The 19,249-nt window shown below is 45.4% G+C and overlaps 3 protein-coding genes across 3 annotated transcripts; 1 reads left to right on the forward strand and 2 right to left on the reverse strand.

Moving 5' to 3' along the window:
- Nucleotides 1-398: 398 nt before the first annotated feature.
- LOC106610524 (mucin-5AC-like) lies at nucleotides 399-10,784 on the reverse strand. Its single transcript, XM_045716391.1, has 4 exons — nucleotides 10,205-10,784; nucleotides 4,862-5,004; nucleotides 4,501-4,612; nucleotides 399-4,287 (listed from the first exon to the last, which is right to left on the reverse strand). The coding sequence occupies exons 1-4, from the start codon at nucleotides 10,494-10,496 to the stop codon at nucleotides 2,291-2,293; spliced, it is 2,544 nt and encodes an 847-aa protein (XP_045572347.1). The 5' UTR covers nucleotides 10,497-10,784; the 3' UTR covers nucleotides 399-2,290.
- Nucleotides 1,858-2,217, reverse strand: LOC106610512 (protein krueppel-like). Its single transcript, XM_014209894.1, has one exon. The coding sequence runs from the start codon at nucleotides 2,215-2,217 to the stop codon at nucleotides 1,858-1,860; it is 360 nt and encodes a 119-aa protein (XP_014065369.1).
- Nucleotides 10,785-11,234: 450 nt separating the features above from the next.
- Nucleotides 11,235-18,764, forward strand: LOC106610510 (zinc finger protein 180). The gene is made up of 4 exons (XM_045716392.1): nucleotides 11,235-11,884; nucleotides 16,213-16,349; nucleotides 16,695-16,791; nucleotides 17,035-18,764. Exons 1-4 carry the CDS (start codon nucleotides 11,602-11,604, stop codon nucleotides 18,249-18,251), a joined length of 1,734 nt encoding a protein of 577 aa, XP_045572348.1. The 5' UTR covers nucleotides 11,235-11,601; the 3' UTR covers nucleotides 18,252-18,764.
- The last annotated feature ends 485 nt before the right edge of the window (nucleotides 18,765-19,249 follow it).

A 19,249-nucleotide genomic window follows, 5' to 3' on the forward strand; every position in this document is an offset into this window, starting at 1 on the left:
ACTTTACAGAGCTTGAATAATTATGAAAATAATAAATGTGCAAATATTGTACAATCCAGCTGTGCAAAGCTCTTAGAGACTTACCCAGAAATACTCACAGTTGTAATCACTGCCAAAGGTGATTATAATAACTCAGGGGTGTGAATACTTATGTAAATGAGATATTTATGTATTTGATTTTCACAAAATTTGCCTAAAAATCAAAAAACATGTTATCACTTTGTCATTATGGGGTATTGTGTGTAGATGGGTGAAAAAACAATCAATATTTAAGCCATTTTGAATTCAGGCTTTAACGCAACAAAACGTGGAATAAGTCAAGGGGTATGAATACTTTCTGAAAACACTGCCATTAGTTGATATGAGAAATAATGCATTTCCAACATAGAAGCACAATAGCCAAACCAAAATATGAACTTTAATTGGTTCTTGCTAACTGACCCAGAGAGATGAGACAGATTTATTTTCAGTATAAGTAGCAAATCTGATATTGCAATGTCATAGAGCGCCCATCCTAGACGGTTTCAACTTTCAAATGACTGATACTGTTGGGCCCAACATGTGCCTGGACGCTGAGAGAGTGCACCCTCCCAAGCATATCTAATAGCGCTGAAAAATTATTAAAACAAGTCATGTCTGGTTTTAAACATTCAACAACACTGAATAGGTTAAACCCTAGAATAAACTTAAAGCTATCTTTTACGGCTAGGCCTAAATCTATCAGCCCACACCATTCTATAAATGATCCATTAAACCAACCATGAGGAACATCATTGATCAAAAGTGCAATGAAAGCACAGATAACATAAAACAAATTTAAATGAAACTAGTTCAAACCTGTCGAACATAAAACCATAATGTGCGTGACTGCGATAAAACTAAATTTTACCTTGCTTTTCAGCTTAACAACTTCTTAATAAACAAAATGTACAAAGAATCAGATTTTGTTTTAAATACAATAAATGTAAATTCAACATTTTTCTCCTTTTTTTACACTACGTCATCACTTAGCTACGTCATTCTTTTTTTACACTACGTCATCACTTAGCTACGTCATTCTTTTTTTACACTACGTCATCACTTAGCTACGTCATTCTTTTTTTACACTACGTCATCACTTAGCTACGTCATTCTTTTTTTCCACTACGTCATCACTTAGCTACGTCATTCTTTTTTTCCACTACGTCATCACTTAGCTACGTCATTCTTTTTTTCCACTACGCCATCACTTAGCTACGTCATTCTTTTTTTACACTACGTCATCACTTAGCTACGTCATTCTTTTTTTCCACTACGTCATCACTTAGCTACGTCATTCTTTTTTTCCACTACGTCATCACTTAGCTACGTCATTCTTTTTTTCCACTACGCCATCACTTAGCTACGTCGTTATTTTTTTACACTACGTCATCACTTAGCTATGTCATTATTTTTTTACACTACGTCATCACTTAGCTACATCATTCTCTCGCAGCGTGAACCTTCCAAAAAACAAAAGTAGCCCCAAATGTTTACACAACCAAAGCGTTGACTCTTATAATCAATCAGTACAGAAAAACATAAAAGAACAAGTCCTTCCCGGTCACTGTGGGAATAGATTGAGATCCCTGCTTCATTAATCACTGTGAGAATTCAAGCTTGAATTAAAAAAGGATTAAATGTATTTTTTTCCTCACCAAACTACACACAATATCTCATTAAAACCTTTATGGCTGGGTTTTGAACTGACAAATGGAGAATGTGTATTATTTCCATCTATACACCCTATTCTCATATAGTGCACTACTTTGGACCAGAGCCTGCATAGTGCACTATATAGGGAATAGGGTGACATTAAAGACTCGTACCCTGCCCTATCTATCGGTCTTTGTGTATTGTCTTCAGGTGTTTCTTCAGATGGCCAGTCTGTTTGAAGTGCTTGCCACACTCAGAGCAGGTGTAGGGTTTCTCTCCGGTGTGGACTAGTTTGTGCCTCTTCAGATTATTGTAATCCAGAAAGCCCTTTCCGCAGTACGAGCACCAGTGTCTCTTCTCCCCGTTGTGCCACCTCAGGTGAACATTCAGTTCCACACGCCTCTTGAACCGCTTCACACAGAGGGAGCAGGCAAATGGTTTCTCTCCAGTGTGAACACGGATATGCGTCTCCATGTCGCGCCGAATGGCGAAGCGTTTGCCACAGATCGGGCAGGCGAACGGGCGCACGCCACTGTGGACCATCTGCTCGTGCTTAGTCAGGCCGAAGCGGTAGACGAATGTCTTGCTGCACTGCAGACACTGGTGGCCCCGCTGGTCACCATGGACGCGGTCGTGGCAGTTGAGGCCCTTGAGGTTGGGGAAGTCCTTGCCGCAGGCAGAGCAGATGAACGGGCGCTTGACATGCTTTGGTAAACGAGATAGGTTGAGGGGAAGAGGGAGACCGTTTCAAATATAAAGCCGCCGCAGCCACCAAACGAGGTGTTAAGCGGCAAGGGGTGGTGGAAGTGACCTTGAACGGGTGAGGCTGCGGGTGAGGAGGGGTGGTAGGAGAAGGGTTCACATTCGCTCCCGTAGCTTGGCGAGGGCTGGTGCGGCGTGGGCTGGGGGCACCGTGAGGGCTGGTGCAATGCAGGCTGGATGTGGAGGCAGTGCTGGGGCTATATGACCGGCGGTACTGTGGGTTAGAAGGCAGAAACTGTGTATGTGTGACCAGACCTCTTAGCTCTGACCTCAGACCTCTCTGTGAGGCCTTAGTGACCTTTGACCTACTCCTCTTAGCCTGGGCTAGAGCCAAACCTCTCTGAGCTTGCACCCAGGTCATGCTTCTCTTCTTGGATTTGGACACACCTCCAACAATAGCTGACTGTCTGGTGGGAGAGGTCACATCAGTGTTAGCTCCTTCCTCTTCCTCACTGATGTGGTTACTACTTCCTTGTCCACTAGACTTGTCATCAGCCGTCTCACCTTTAGAGGTGTCCTCTACTACATCCTGGTCAACGTGTAATTCTCTGGACTTTTCTCCTCTGTTCTGCATCACCTTTGAGTAGTCATGGTCTAGAGGGGCGGTTCTCTCTCCTCTGGGTTTCTTAGCAACCACGGGAGAGGGAGTACTGTCCCGGGGGCGGGGCCTTAAGCGGAGGCGGAGACCAGAGAGGATCGATTCACGTCGACTTGACTTTCGGCTGCCGCCAACCTGGACAACAATCTCCTCCTTTTTCTCGCCGGCGGGGGTCGTCTCCGTAGCAACAGACCTGGTTGTCACAGCTTCCGTAGACGTGGCAGGGAGGGAAGAAAGCCCTCCCTCATCTTCCTGCCCTTCATCTTCCTCCCCGTCTTCCTCCAACCTCGGCAGGGCGCGTACTAGGGGCACTACTGACAACTGAGATACAAACTGTGTCTTAGACATTTCAAAGGGGCAAGAGGGTGAGGGTGTAGTTACAGCAGGGGCTGACAGCTGTACAGGAGCTTCATCAGACATCGTCTCTGGGACAGCAGGTGACTTCGGTCGTGGCACGGTGGAGGAGCGTTGCACATGCTCAGTGACCAACGACGCCTGCTTCTCAGGGGGGGCGGCAGGTTCTTTCAACACAGTCGGACACGGAGCGGACTGGATCGGTGGTGTTAGCGATGTTTCCGTGGCAACACCCAACTGCTCCAAAAGTGTAGGCGGTTGTGGTTTTGTTGGTGGTGCGGCCGGTGGTCCATCAGGTACAGCTGTAGGCCTAGCTGGTTGTGTTGAGGGCACTGCTATTGGATGAGCTACAGGTAGAACGTCTGTGTGGGACTGTGCTGGTCGAGGAGATGGGGGTGGATGAGGGGGTACGGGGCTGGGCTGTGTATCCTGAAGAGGGGTTCTGGGTAACCCAGAGAGGACAGGTGGCGGGCGCTCTGACGCTGCTGCTGTCGACTTCACCGCTACAGTCGACTGGACCGCTGTGGTCGTTTGGACAGTTTCTTTTGACAGAGTAGTTACCGTGGACTGGGCCATTACAGTAGACAGAACAGTTGATGTAGACTGGATAGTGGCTGCTGATTGAGGAGATTCTGTCAGGTCTAATGTTGATGGAGACTCTGCTGCTGGTATTACCAGTGACTGCTGTTCTGCTCCAGGGGCCTGGTCCTGGCCTGCACTGCCACTGTTAACCTCTCTGGTCCTGGGCTGGGATGGGCTGCGAGCCTGGGGGGGCTCCTGGGTGTCTGGATCTCCCTGGAGGACGGCCGCTGCGGCTCCTGATGTAGACTGGGTGGTGGGAGGCCTTTCCTGGGTGTAACGGTTGACCAGGGCCCTGACGGCTCCAGGAGGGACCAGGGCTACAGAGGGAAGGAGATTGACAGGACGGAGAAAGGTGGCGGGGATAGTGGAAAGACAGAGACGCAGAGAGAGACAGAGAAAGAACAAAAGACAGAGAGAATAACAGTGGAGAGATTATTATAGATATTATTAGAGCCTGGTTCTCATCCCAATACTGTTCAATACATTGTAATGAGATGTGTGATTCAGAAGCAGGTCTCCCTAGTTCCTACCTCTGCCTGGTAACTCTCTGAGAGGTTGTCTGCGGACCAGAGTCGGGGGATCTCCCCCCTCCTTCTTCAGCAGTATGTACCCGGGGGAGTAGTAATCAGAATAGTCTGCCTCCTGGGGGGGGGGGGGGGACAATGACAATCAACCACAAAAGCTTAGGGTCAACAAAAACTCTGACAAAGACTGTGAGGCCGATGTACATTAGCTTAAACGAACAAGTGATACAAGCAAGCGCAGTGTGAAGGTTTTTCTTTTTTCTGGGTTCACCAACAACAGGTTGAGTATAGAGAGGTGGATGAATTGACAAGACAGCACAAACAGATCTGGGACTAGGTGGGGACTCAGGCTAGAAGCCTGTCTTACCCAATCCACCTCCTGTTTGATCAGAACAAAGGCCATCTGTGGGTTGCCCTCCTCGTCATACGCTCCACAGAGCAGCTCAGTCCCCTGGTCCTCCTCCCGCAGGTGCTGCTCCCCAGCCTGAGGTAAAGCTTGCTTTGTCAGAACTGAAAAATAGCAGATCAGGAGAGAGTTGTACTTAGGATAAAAGGCACACAAAAAACCTCAGAGCTAAAGAGCTAAAGTGTTGCAACCATACAAATAGAATCCAGTCAAATTGCCAGTGTTTGAGGTTCCAAGTACGTTCTATGTTATCTATTTCTATGGTTGCAACATTCCTATCATTTTGGGTGACATATCAATCCCTAGGTTATGAAGGATCTCTTATCAGTCATTTATGAATGCATAATAATAGACTACACCTCTCAAAACGATATGTTCTGCCTAATATTGTAGTCTATACAAATTAAACGTAGCTACATGAAGTAGTTTTGGAAAATATTAGCTGTGAGCCTACACGCTCAGCTAACTAGTTATCAGGATGTGTGATCATGGGTGGGTAATTTGAACGTAGATGGATAGTGTAATATTCATATGTGAATACATACTGAATTATAATTGGATGCATTTTACCGCCGTATCATATTGGTTAAGACCACCCAGACGGTTAGGTCATGTGCAGTTGATCGTGGTTGGAGATAGGCTAACATGTAGTTGTAGCTAGTTAATAAAGAGTTATGTTAAGAAACATCCTGTAGTTCTGCGTTTTATTATTTTGTACAAAGTGTACAAAACAAAACATGGTGTCAGAGTAAATGGTCTTAAAAGATGGATTTTTCTGGAGTTCCTTCACCTCGAATGGACTGGGAGTCTTACCCAGTCCATTCGATGCAAACTTACTCGATGCATGGCGTAAGTACAAACAGCATGTGGAGCTAATGTTCACGGGTCCCCTGAAGGAAAGAGAAGAGGAAAAATGTAGCTACCTGCTCCTCTGGATCGGTGAAAAAGGGAGAGATATTTACAACACATGGACACTTACCGAGGCTGAATCAAAGGTACTGAAAACATACTACGATCGTTTTGAAGCATATGTTGTGCCGAAGACTAATACAATTTTCGCTAGGTACAAATTCCATGAGAAAGTACAGGGAGCTAGCGAGTCTTTTGAACAGTTTGTGACTGAGCTGCGTCTGCTTGTGAAAGACTGTGATTATGCAAACAAGGATGAGATGGTCAGGGACCGTACTGTATTTGGAATACACTCACCGCGAGTGAGAGAGAAACTTTTGAATGTTGGGTCTGAGCTAACGCTGGACAAAGCTATCGACATAGCCAGATCTCACGAGCTAGCACAGGCTCAGATGAAAACCATTTCGCGCCGCAGCACGAGCGCATCACGTGAACAAGCAGTGCACGCAGTCAGGCAGACATCAAAGCCTACCTCCGGTGCCCAGAGAGAGCGTTTCAGAACGGAGAGAGACATAACTCCAAAACAGAGCGACACAGACTCAAAACGCCCCAAAACATGTGGATATTGTGGATACAAAGTGCATGGCGAACAAGGAAATTGCCCAGCTAAAGGCAAACAGTGTACTAAATGTGGTAAATGGAATCACTTTGCAAAAGTGTGCAGAGCTTACCGTGGAAAAACAGTACACACAGTGAGTGAAGATGAAATGTCAATCAAAGAGTCAAATGATGATGAACTGTTTATTGATTCAGTGACACAGAAAAGTCACATATCAGAGACAGAGCAAGCCTTTGCTGACATTGAGATAGGAACACAAGGCACAAAGCTAAAGTTCAAACTAGACACTGGTGCACAAGTAAACATTATTCCTCTGAATAAGTACCGCAGCTTGACATCTGAGTGCGAGCTACAGCCCACCATGCGCAGACTGAATGGTTATGGTGGTGAACAGCTCCCAGTAAAAGGCACATGCACTTTCAAATGCAAATACAAGGAAAGTGACATGATGTTGGACTTTACGTTGTTGACACTAGAGCACCTGCAGTGCTAGGTCTTAAAGCATGTTTAGACATGGACCTCATCAAGCTAGTTTTATCAGTAACAGCACCAGTAGAGACAGAAAATGTACTGGAGGAGTTTGCTGATGTCTTTACAGGAATAGGATTATTCACAGGAGAATGTACCATTCACCTTGACCCAGACGCAACCCCTGTGGTCTACCCACCGAGAAAGATTCCCCTTGCTCTCCGTGCCCGTCTGAAGAAAGAGTTGGAGAGCATGGAGCAATCTGACATAGTCACCAAGGTTACAGAACCGACTGACTGGGTAAACGCGTTAGTGGTGGTGGAGAAACCACGCACAGGCAAGCTCCGAGTATGCCTCGACCCAAGAGACTTGAACAAGGCTATCAAACGGCCCCATTACCCTTTACCGACGCTAGATGGTATCACGCACAAGCTAGCGGGAGCACACTACTTCAGTGTCATGGACGCTAGATCAGGCTACTGGGCTATCAAGCTCACAGAAGAGTCATCTAAGCTCACAACATTCAACACACCGTTTGGACGCTACAGGTTCCGTCGCCTGCCTTTTGGGATTATCTCAGCCCAAGACGAGTTTCAGCGAAAGATTGACGAAGTATATGAAGGCCTCGACGGAGTTGTGGCAATTGTGGACGACATCCTTGTTTATGGTCGAACCAAAGAGGAGCACGACCGAAACCTCCGCGCGATGCTGCAAAGGTCCCGCGAGAGAGGAGTCCGGCTCAACCCCGAGAAGAGCACAGTCAGCGCTACAGAGGTCAGCTACTTCGGACATCTTCTCACAGCGAATGGAATCAAGCCAGATCCACAGAAGATCTCAGCCATAAAAGAAATGGAGCCACCAAAGAACCGTGCAGAGCTGGAAACAGTGCTTGGCATGGTCAACTACTTAGCCAAGTTCGCACCCAGCCTCTCCAATGCTAATGCACCCCTGCGTCAACTGCTAAAGCAGTCCAGTGAGTTTCTTTGGGACAAGCAACACGACATTGCTTTCCAGAATGTGTTTGACTTGATCACGAGAGAACCAGGACCAATCCTTGCCTACTACGACCCCAACAAAGAGCTCAGACTCCAAGTGGACGCGTCGAAGTATGGACTAGGTGCAGTGCTACTGCAAGAAGGAAAGCCCATCGGCTACGCTTCCAAATCTCTCACAGACTGTGAAATCAACTACGCTCAAATCGAAAAGGAGCTCTATGCCATTCTGTTCGGATGTAAACGTTTCCATCAGTACGTATATGGACGACAAGTCATTGTGGAATCCGACCACAAGCCCCTTGAGTCAATCATGAGGAAACCACTAGCTGCAGCCCCGCCAAGGCTACAGAGAATGATCCTTCAACTACAAAAATACGACTTCACAATCACTCACCGTCCAGGCAAAGACATCCCTGTCGCAGACACACTCTCCAGGAAGTTTCTTACCTACAAGGACAGCAGCCTCAGTGAGGGCATGGACATGCAAGTGCACACTGTGTACAGCAACTTACCAGTTAGTGACACGAAACTGAAGGAGATCCAAGCAGAAACAGACAAGGACTCACAACTCACACAGCTGAGGAAAGTCATACAGGATGGATGGCCTGAGGAGAGGAGAAAATGCCCTCAGAGCGTCTCAGAATTCTGGAACCTTCGTGATGAACTATCACAGATCAACGGAATCATTTTCAAAGGAGAGAAAATCATTATTCCTACCAGTCTCAGAGAAGAGATTTTGACAAAGATCCATGCTGGACACATGGGCATGGAAAAGTGCAAACAAATAGAGGACATTGTTGGTAGATGCACCATCTGTCTTGAAAGACGCCCCTCAAACACCAAAGAGCCAATGTTACCTCACTGTATCCCAGACCGACCCTGGCAGGTTGTGGCAACCGATCTGTTCACCTGGAACAACGAGGACTACATCGTAACAGTGGACTACTACAGCAGATACTTCGAACTCGACAAGCTTCACAGCACCACATCTGCAGCTGTGATACACAAGCTGAAAGCAGCCTTTGCCAGGCATGGCATTGTAGAGACTTTAATATCTGACAATGGGCCCTGTTACAAATCAAATGAGTTTGAATCCTTCACAAAAGCATGGGAGTTCACACATGTCACCACAAGCCCACATTACCCTCAAAGTAATGGCCTTGCTGAAAAATCTGTGCAGATTGCTAAATCACTCATGGACAAAGCAAAAGCAGACAAGAGAGAACCCTACCTCAGTCTCCTTGAATACCGCAACACTCCAGTTGACAACTTCAAATCACCAGCCCAGCTGTTGATGAGCCGCAGACTTCGCTCAACCCTTCCCAGCACCAACCAGCAGCTGCAACCTGAGGTTGTCAGCTACAAGGAAATGCATGAAAAACATGCACAGAGACAACAACAACAAAAGCGATACTACGACAGGTCAGCTAGACCACTGCCACCACTGATCGACGGAGAGTCAGTTAGAATCCAGGAGCATGGCCTCTGGAAACCAGCAGTCGTCATCCAGCCAGCTGACACTGAACGTTCATATCACGTCCGCACAGCAGAAGGAGCAGTGTACCGCCGCAATCGTCGTCACTTACTGAACACAAAAGAACAACACACTGATGAGATGAACTGTTCCCCTGAAAGAGAACGTGATGGACTAAACACACACACAGCACAACATACACCACACTTACCTGCAACACCACAAGAGCTGTTGACTGACACAGAAGCATGCTCAACATCATATCGCACAAGGTCAGGAAGAGAGGTCAAGCCCAGAGCTGTCCTCGACCTGTGAAATGTCAAAGGGTGTAGGCGGATCGCTGCCCTAAAAGCGTTCCAGACTGTAAACTTGTTATTGAAAGTTCACTTGACATGCTTTGGTATTGTATTTGTTTGAAATGTTAAGATGTCATTTCTACAGTGAAAGCTGAGTTGCTGAGAATCCCTTGTTTGAAAAGTTGGATCATTGTTTCAGAGTCTATGTTGATTCAGTTGGTGTATTATGCAATATAAATGGTTACTTACCTTGAGTTCAAACTACAGAGCATGTATCCAAAAGAAAAGCTTAGAATATGTAAAACATTTGTATTTTGTTTAAAAGAAGGGGGATGTAATATTCATATGTGAATACATACTGAATTATAATTGGATGCATTTTACCGCCGTATCATACTGTGCGGTGATTGGTTAAGACCACCCAGACGGTTAGGTCATGTGCAGTTGATCGTGGTTGGAGATAGGCTAACATGTAGTTGTAGCTAGTTAATAAAGAGTTATGTTAAGAAACATCCTGTAGTTCTGCGTTTTATTATTTTGTACAAAGTGTACAAAACAAAACAGATAGATAGCTAGCTACATTAGCTAACGTTTTCACCTCACCACATTGAACGCCGATGTCACATTTTCCGATACGTGTTGTACTTCGACTCGGTCTAGGTTCTGCGGTTTGGCGTTCACTTCCACCGGTCCATCTCTTCGTTATTTCATGGGATCGAAGCCTCGATTTGAGGTCCTCGTTCTCTTCTTTTATTCTGGATATTTCGCCTCGCAGATCCCCAATAATTGTTTCGAAAAGTTTCGTTGTCTCGGTGACTGCCGTCTTCAATACACTCGCCATAACAGAGGCGAACTGAATTTGAAACCCCTCGTTCGACATGTTGGTGGCAGCCATCTTCAACCAACACTCATATACATATACAATCGATTATTATTTCGAATTTAACGTACAGGATTGATCAGAACATGGCTTGTTCTTCTATGGACACGGCACACAGTGCTTTGTGTGACGCACTGAGTGGTGTGTAGATTTCCTGTAAATATTTTACCCAATTTTATAAAAAATATCCGGATTGTATTTTCAACCTTATTTACAGTCAACGTGCGAACATGCAAAGGTTTTGTTCAAATAAAGAAAGGAGCCTAGTGTTGATTGTCCCACTACCAGATCCATAGGTTTGTTTCCGGAAGTGCTATTGTTTTTAGGGAATGACTTTAGCAAAGATTTGTTATAACTAGACCAAGATAGACACAGCCTGTTTTTTCCAATGGGAACAAATTAGTCATCGTGGGCAGAACAAGGAAAGAGGTGGGCAGGGCCAATCAAGAACCAGCGAGATCCTATTGGCGCGTTCTAGCATTCATCTGCATATTTCCGTTATTTCCCCCTCATCTGAATTGCACGTGTGCAGTAACTCAATTCGCCTTGACGCTCCTTCTAAACAACGTGATTTTTTTAAAGCTTTCGCACATGGTAAACTCTGTTCATAACAGATACTAGTTTGGGGAACAGAAAACTGTTTTGAGATCAAATGTTTCATCGATGAGCAAAATGTCGTTCCATATTCTCCCACAGCCGGCCAGTAGGCTTCCTGTCACTACCATATTTGGTAGTGAGTGGAAAGGCTAAGCGGATGCTTTACATTTTATACATCCGGTAAAATATATGTCTCATTGTTCTGTCTGTGATTAGTGTTGGCTCTGTAACTATCAAACGTTAATTACCTAACTGCCATGAGCTTGCGTTCTTTCAATGCCTATGGTATTTCTTTGTTCGAATATCCTCGTACAGTAAATGCTACATCTTATATCTAGAAAGTATTCAAATTGTTATTAGGACCGTCATTGAGAGAGACAACATCCAACAGTAGCTAGCCTGCTAACGTTAGCTAGCTTCCTAGCATTTTGCTGTGCTGGATCGTAACACTGACCCACCTGAACAAAAGTAGCTAAATGTTACGACCTCTTAACTGTAGCTAGCTACACATAGACCGTTTGCCATGATGTCTGAAGCCATCCTAACCTTCCAGTCTCAGCTCTCCGGAGTCATGGAGACGGTATTCAAGGCTGCCATGTACGAGATCACCAGGCTGGTGGAGGATAGCTTCCTGAAGGAGATGTCCCGCAGCAGGGAGCAGGTCGAGTCACTGAAGAAGCGGCTGCAGTGGTCGGAGAGCAGACGCAGGGATAGGGACAAAGAGAGAGGCCGGAGGGGGAATTGTGCCGACTGTGGGAGAGTTGACGAGGAAACCGAGGAGAGAAGCTCTGGAACATCACAGACAGGTGAAGAGAGACATCAAAACACATATCTACAATGAGTGTACAAAACATTAGGAACACCTGCTCTTTCCATGACAGACTAACAAGGTGAAAGCTATTTACCCTAATTAATGTCACTTGTTAAATCCACTTTAATAAGTGTCGATGAAGGGGGCGAGACAGGTTAAATATGGATTTTTAAGCCTTGGGACATGGATTGTGTGTGTGCCATTTAGAGGGTGAATGGGCAAGACAAAATATTTAAGTGCCTTTGATGGGTAAGGTAGTCGGTGCCAGGCGCACTGGTTTGAGTGTGTCAAGAACTGCAATGCTGCTGGGTTTTTCATGCTCAACAGTTTCCCGTGTGTATCAAGAATGGTCCACCACCCAAAGGATATCCAGCCAACTTCACACAACTGTGGGATGCATTGGAGTCAATGTGGGCAAACATCCCTGTGGAACGCTTTCAACACCTTGTAGAGTCAATGCCCCGACAAATGAATGCTGTTCTAAGGGCAAAAGGGGGTTGCAAATCAATATTAGCAAGGTGTTCCTAATGTTTTGTACACTATTTTTTTATGTATGTATGTATGTATATACATACATATATGACGCTTTGCCTGTTTATATATATATAATGTTTTGTACACTTTATTTACTTACATACATACATACATACACACACACAGTACCAGTTTGGACACACCTACTCATTTAAGGGTCTTTCTTTATTTATTTTACTATTTTCAACATTTTAGAATGATAGTGAAGACATCAAAACTATGAAATAATACATATGGGATCATGTAGTAACCAAAAAAGTGTTAAACAAATCTAAAAATATTTTATATTTGAGATTCTTCAATGTAGCCACCCTTTGCCTTGATGACAGCTTTGCACACTCTTGGCATTCTCTCAACCAGCTTCACCTGGAATGTTTTTTCAACAGTCTTGAAGGAGTTCCCACGTGTGGTGAGCACTTGTTGGCTGCTTTACCTTCACTCTACGGTCCAACTCATCCCAAACCATCTCAATAGGGTTGAGGTCGGGTGATTGTGTAGGCCAGGTTATCTGATGCAGCATTCCATCACTCTCCTTCTTGGTCAAATAGCCCTTTCTAAATAAATCACACACAGTGTCACCAGCAAAGCACCATCATACCACCTCCTCCGTGCTTCACGGTGGGAAGCACACATGCGGAGATCATCCGTTCACCTACTCTGCATCTCACAAAGACACTGCGGTTGGAACCAAAACTCTCAAATTTGGACTACCACCGGTCTAATGTCCATTGCTCGTGTTTCTTTGCCCAATCAAGTCTCTTCTTCTTATTGGTGTCCTTTAGTACTGTTTATTTTGCAGCAATTTGACCATGAATTCGCAGACAAGTAGGTAAACCACCGCTACCCTCCGTATTATTGGCCAACATGCAATCATTTGAAAACAAACTGGATGATCTAAGACTATCCTACCAACGGGACATTAAAAACTGTAATATCTTATGTTTCACCGAGACATGGCTGAACGACGACACAGATCATTTAGAGCTGACTGGCTTCTCCGTGCATCGGCAGGACAGAGCAGCTACGTCTGGTAAGACGAGGGGCGGGGGTGTGTGTCTTTTTGTCAACTGCTGGTGCGCAATGTCTAATATTAAAGAAGTCTCGAGGTATTTCTCGACATAGGTAGAATGCCTCATGATAAGCTGTATACCACATTATCTACTAAAAGTTCTCATCTATATTATTTGTTGCCATCTATTTACCACCACAAACCGATGCTGGCACTAAGACCGCACTCAACGAGCTGTATAAGGCCATAAGCAAACAAGACAATGCTCACCCAGAAGCAGCACTCCTAGTGGCCGGGGACTTTAATGCAGGCAAACTTAAATCTGTTTTACCTCATTTCTATCAGCATGTCACATGTGCAAGCAGAGGGAAATAAACTCTAGACCACCTTTACTCCACACACAGAGACGCATACAAAGCTCTCCCTCCATTTGGTAAATCTGACCATAATTTTATCCTCGTGATTCCTGCTTACAAGCAAAAACTAAAGCAGGAAGTACCAGTGACTCGCTCAATACGAAGTGGTCAGATGACAAGGATGCTACGCTACAGGACTGTTTTGCTAGCAAAGACTAGAATATGTTCCGGGATTCATCCTATGGCAATGAGGAGTATGCCACCTCAGTCACCGGCTTCATCAATAAGTGCATCGACGACGTTGTCCCCACAGTGACCGTACATACATTCCCCAACCAGAAGCCATAGATTACAGGCAACATCCGCACCAAGCTTAAGGCTAGAGCTGCCTCTTTCAAGGAGTGGGACACTAATCCGGATGCTTATAAGATATCCCGCTATGCCCTCAGACAAACCATCAAACAGGCAAAGCGTCAATACAGAACTATGATTGAATCCTACTACACCGTCTCTGACGCTCGTCGGATGTGGCTGGGCTTGAAAAATATTACGGACTACAAAGGGAAACCCAGCCGCGAGCTAAATGCCTTTTTGCTCGCTTCGAGGCAAGCAACACTGAAGCATTTGAGAGCACCAGCTGTTCTGGACGACTGTGATCACGCTCTCTGTAGCTGATGTGAGCAAGACCTTTAAACAGGTCAACATTCACAAACTCGCTGGGTCAGACGGATTACCAGGACGTGTACTCAAAGCATGCGCGGACCAACTGGCAAGTATCTTCACTGACACTTTCAACCTCTCCCTGACCGAGTCTGTAATACCTACATGTTTCAAACAGACCACCATAGTCCCTGTGCCCAAGAAAGGGAAGATAACTTGCATAAATGATTATCGCCCCGTAGCACTCACGTCTGTAGCCATGAAGTGCTTTGAAAGGCCGGTCATGGCTCACATCAACACCATCATGCCAGAAACCCTAGACCCACTCCAATTTTGCATACCACCCCAGCAGATCCACAGATGATGCAATCACACTCCACACTGCCTTTTCCCACCTGGAAAAAAGAAACATCCTATGTGAGAATGCTGTTCATTGACTACAGCTCAGCGTTCAACGCCATAGTGCCCACAAAGCTCATCACTAATCTAAGGACCCTGGGACTAAACACCTCGAATTCATGGTCGAATTGCCGCAGAGGAACCACTACTAAAGGACACCAATAATAAGAAGATTTGCTTGGGCCAAGAAACACAAGTAATGGACATGGAAATCTGTCCTTTGGTCTGAGTCCAAATGTTAGATTTTTAGTTCCAACCGCCATGTCTTTGTGAGCCGCAGTGTAGGTGAATGGATGATCTCCGCATATGTGGTTCCATGCATGGGGGAGGTGGTGTGATGTGTGGGGTGCTTTGCTGGTGACACAGTCTGTGATTTATTTCGAATTCAAGGCACACTTAACCAGCGTGGCTACCGTAGCATTCTGCAGCGATATGCCATCCCATCTGGTTTGCGGTTAGTGGGACTATCATTTGTTTTTCAACAGGACAATGACCCAACACACCTCCAGCCTGTGTAAGGGCTATTTGACCAAGGAGAGTGATGGAGTGCTGCATCAGATGACCTGGACTCCACAATCACCCGACCTCAACCCAATTGAGATGGTTTGGGATGAGTTGGTCCGCAGAGTGAAGGAAAAGAAGCCAACGAGTGCTCAGCATATGTGGGAACTCCTTCAAGACTGTTGGAAAAGCATTCCAGGTGAAGCTGGTTGAGAGAATGCCAAGAGTGTGCAAAGCTGTCAAGGCAAAGGGTGGCTACTTTGAATAATATCAAATATAAAATATATTTTGATTTGTTTAACACTTTTTCTGGGGTTACATGATTCCATATGTGTTGTTCCATAGTTTTGATGTCTTCACTATTATTCTACAATGTAGAAAATAGTAAAACAAAAATAAAGAAAAACCCTTGAATGAGTAGATGTGTCTAAACTTTTAACTGGTACTGTACATGCATGCATACAATCAGTGGAGGCTGCTGAGGGATGGAAGGCTCATAATAATGGCTGGAACGGAGCAAATTATATGACATCAAACTCATGCAAACCATGTGTTTGAAGTTTTTGATACCATTCCATTGATTCTGCTCCAGCCATTACTATGAGCCCGTCCTCCCCAATTAAGGTGCCACCAACCTCCTGTGATATATATAATCACTCTGAAGTGGGGCTACTGTAATGTGTACCTTCCATACTTTAGTGATCAGACAGTATTGGTTTAAGAAAGGAGTCAAAGTCATGGCTGCTGGTGGCATCTTAATAAGATGTTTCCTTTCCTTCATCTGATGTGAGGAGATTCCATTATCCACAATGTTACTTTCCTTTTACTCCAAATGAAATGTTCTCTTTGTTTACCTGTGGCCAGGTGTGGAGAGGGGGTGTGGCTTGAAGCAGGAGAAGGTACCAGGGGAGGAGTGGAGCAGCTGTGGGGGCGTGGCCAGGGAAACAACCTTCAATGATCTGGAGGAGGCTGAGGCCACCACCCCTAGGAGAACCTCTGAGGTAGGTAGGGGACTGACTAAACACCTGTGGAGGGTGTGGTGTTTCAGTATGTTCAGGTGGAAATATATTGTACATAACAGATTGTCTGTCACAAAGAATAGGGCAGCCATTTTTAAGCCTCTCCTCATATTTGAACTGTTCCAGAACTTAAACATTTGATTCAAGTTGTCAACGAATCCTCAAGCCCTCACTACTTGAATCAAGTATGCTAGTTCAGGGCTACGATAAAGTTGTGAGATGTCTGGGGGTCCCAGAGGAGAGTTCTGAATAGAGAACCATCATGTCAGCTCTATTCAGTCACTGTCAGTTTATCCATCATTTAGTTAGAATCATTTGCTCTTCCAGTCCACAGAGGTCGGAGGTCAGAAGCTGGATATCCTGCTGAAAGAGGAGCCTCTCCACAACACTGAGCTGCGGGAGAGATGGGGCGTCTGCCTGGATGGTGAGTTGAGGAGTTTACCACAAATATAACAGACAATAGCCTACTTTTTTATGATGATGAGAATGATAACAAGAGTAACTTATAGTATGCTGTGTCATTTCAAATGTATTCATTATTATACATGGAAAGTCAACTTGAAACTGTAAGTAGACATTTAACATTAGTTACTCTACTACCGTTTCTAGTAATTCTAATGTCTTAAATATTAATACTACTAATAACTCATGTCCCCTGTGTTTTCAGGGGCCGATGGTTCAGATGCCTCGGGGAGTTTCAGTGAGCAGGAGCTGCAGCAGTGCCAGGATGACTGGGGGTCTGGTCTAGACCAGGATCCTGAACCATCGGGTCCCGAGGGAGACTCAGGAGACCCCAGCCAACCTCTCTACCGCCCCCGCTACAGCGTGGAGGAACTGGGGGTCGGCTTTGAGAAGTCTGGTTACGGCAGTGGTGGTAGTGGAGGCCATCTTCTGGACATGGAAGGGATGGATAGGCTTTCTGGTTCTCCGTCTCGTCTGGGGGCGCTGAGCTACGGAGCTGCGGGTCACCACCAGGTGAACCTGGGGGGGTCTGAGGGGGCAGACCATCACCATCGCTCCAACATGCCTGGCCCCCATCGGCGCCGGAGGGAGCAGGTGGGGACGCCAACTCCATCCCCCCACCCAGAGGTGGGAGACCTGAACTGCCTGTTGATCAACGAGGAGGGGTACCTGCAGGACTCCAGTGTCTTGTACCCTGAACACAGTGTCGCAGAGTTGGGTAACAGAGCTGGCCACAGGGGGCTAACCTCCATCCACTCTGGAAACTCAGTCCAAAACAACAACAACACAGAGAGCCTGTATGGTGCCGCTGACGACTTTGGACACTCTTTAAACCTCAGAGATCGTTCACAAGAGCAGGTTACAGGAGGAGGGGGGAGGCGTCATGCCTGCAATCAATGTTCAATGACCTTCCCAGACTCTGGTTCCCTCAAGGCCCACAAGCAGAAACACAAAATGGGGAGAGGGTCGAGTACAGGGTCAGGGTCTGGGCCTCTGTACTCCTGCACCCAGTGTGGTAAGACCTTCACCCAGGCCTGCAACCTCAAGGTCCACCAGCGGGTCCACCAGGCCAAGGGACTCCACCTCTGCAGCCATTGCGGCAAGGGCTTCACCTCCTTCTCCGACCTGAAGAGGCACAAGTGCAGCCAGATGACAGACAAGCCCTACTGCTGCTCTATCTGTGGGAACAAGTTCAGTCGTCTCTGGAACCTGAAGGTGCATCAGCGTATTCACACACAGGAGAAACCCCACCGCTGCACCATGTGTGACAAGAGCTTCACACGGGCAGACATTTTGAAAGTGCACCTGCGCACCCACACTGGGGAGAGACCGTACTGCTGTTCTGTGTGTGGACTCAGCTTCAAACGACTGGCACATCTGAAATCACACCAGCGCAAACACAGGCCGAATCTCCTGGACTGATTTTTTTTTATTGATAGATTTTTTTGTTATATAGCAGACACTCTTAAAATTGCTACATTAATCTTCGGACAGCTAGTTTTATTTTATTTGACATTGAGAACATTGATGTGATCAGTTGTTTATTAATAAAGACATTGAAAATATGAACATGTTTGCTGTGATCTAGTGTTCAATAAATTAGGTGGTTTTCATTTTCTTACCACTTTGCCCAGTCATATTCACGGTTGGAACTACTTTTCTATGAGTTCTGATCCTTCTAGCCTTGATTTTCATTTTTATAACATATACAGTATTTCACTTTTTAATATGTATAGTATTTACTAGGTGTTATCCAATGAATCCTGTAACCCTCTTCAAATCAGGTTTGATTGGAAAATGCTGTTTTAAAGAGGACATGCATTATCATATCTTTGTACTCCCTGACGACGGCCATGCCGCCGAAACGCGTCGGAGTTTGTAATCTTTGTTTTCATTTAACTTGCCGTACAAATAAAGGCATTTTAATTAATTATATTCAGAGTGCCTTGGTCCTCTTTTCGTTTTGATGGCCCATTGAGAGGCCCCTTTTTTTTAAAGGTATCTGACCAACAGATGCATAGCTGTATTCCAAATAATGTGAAATCCATAGATTAGGGCCAAATTAATGTATTTCAATTGACTGATTTCCTCATATGAAATGTAACTGTAACATCTTTGAAATTGTTGCATGTTGCGTTTATATTGTTGTTCAGTATACATTATCCAAATTGATACATTTCGTAATGTCAAACATGTATTTGTTCTCATCTTTTGGTTGAAAAGTTGAAGGGTCAGTGGTGAAACGTGCAACTCGGGTAACAACATTTCCCCCCCCCACTCTTAATTATGACTTAGAGGGTCATTCAAGTGAAACTTCCCAGTCTTTCAAGTAACTAGTTCAAACCTGCAGAACATAAAAACCATGGTGAGATGTGGTCAGTACACCTAAATGTAAACTTGATTTTAGGCATCTAACTTAC

The sequence above is a fragment of the Salmo salar genome, chromosome ssa04 (assembly GCF_905237065.1).
Source record: "Salmo salar chromosome ssa04, Ssal_v3.1, whole genome shotgun sequence".
In the NCBI taxonomy this organism is placed as follows: domain Eukaryota; kingdom Metazoa; phylum Chordata; class Actinopteri; order Salmoniformes; family Salmonidae; genus Salmo; species Salmo salar.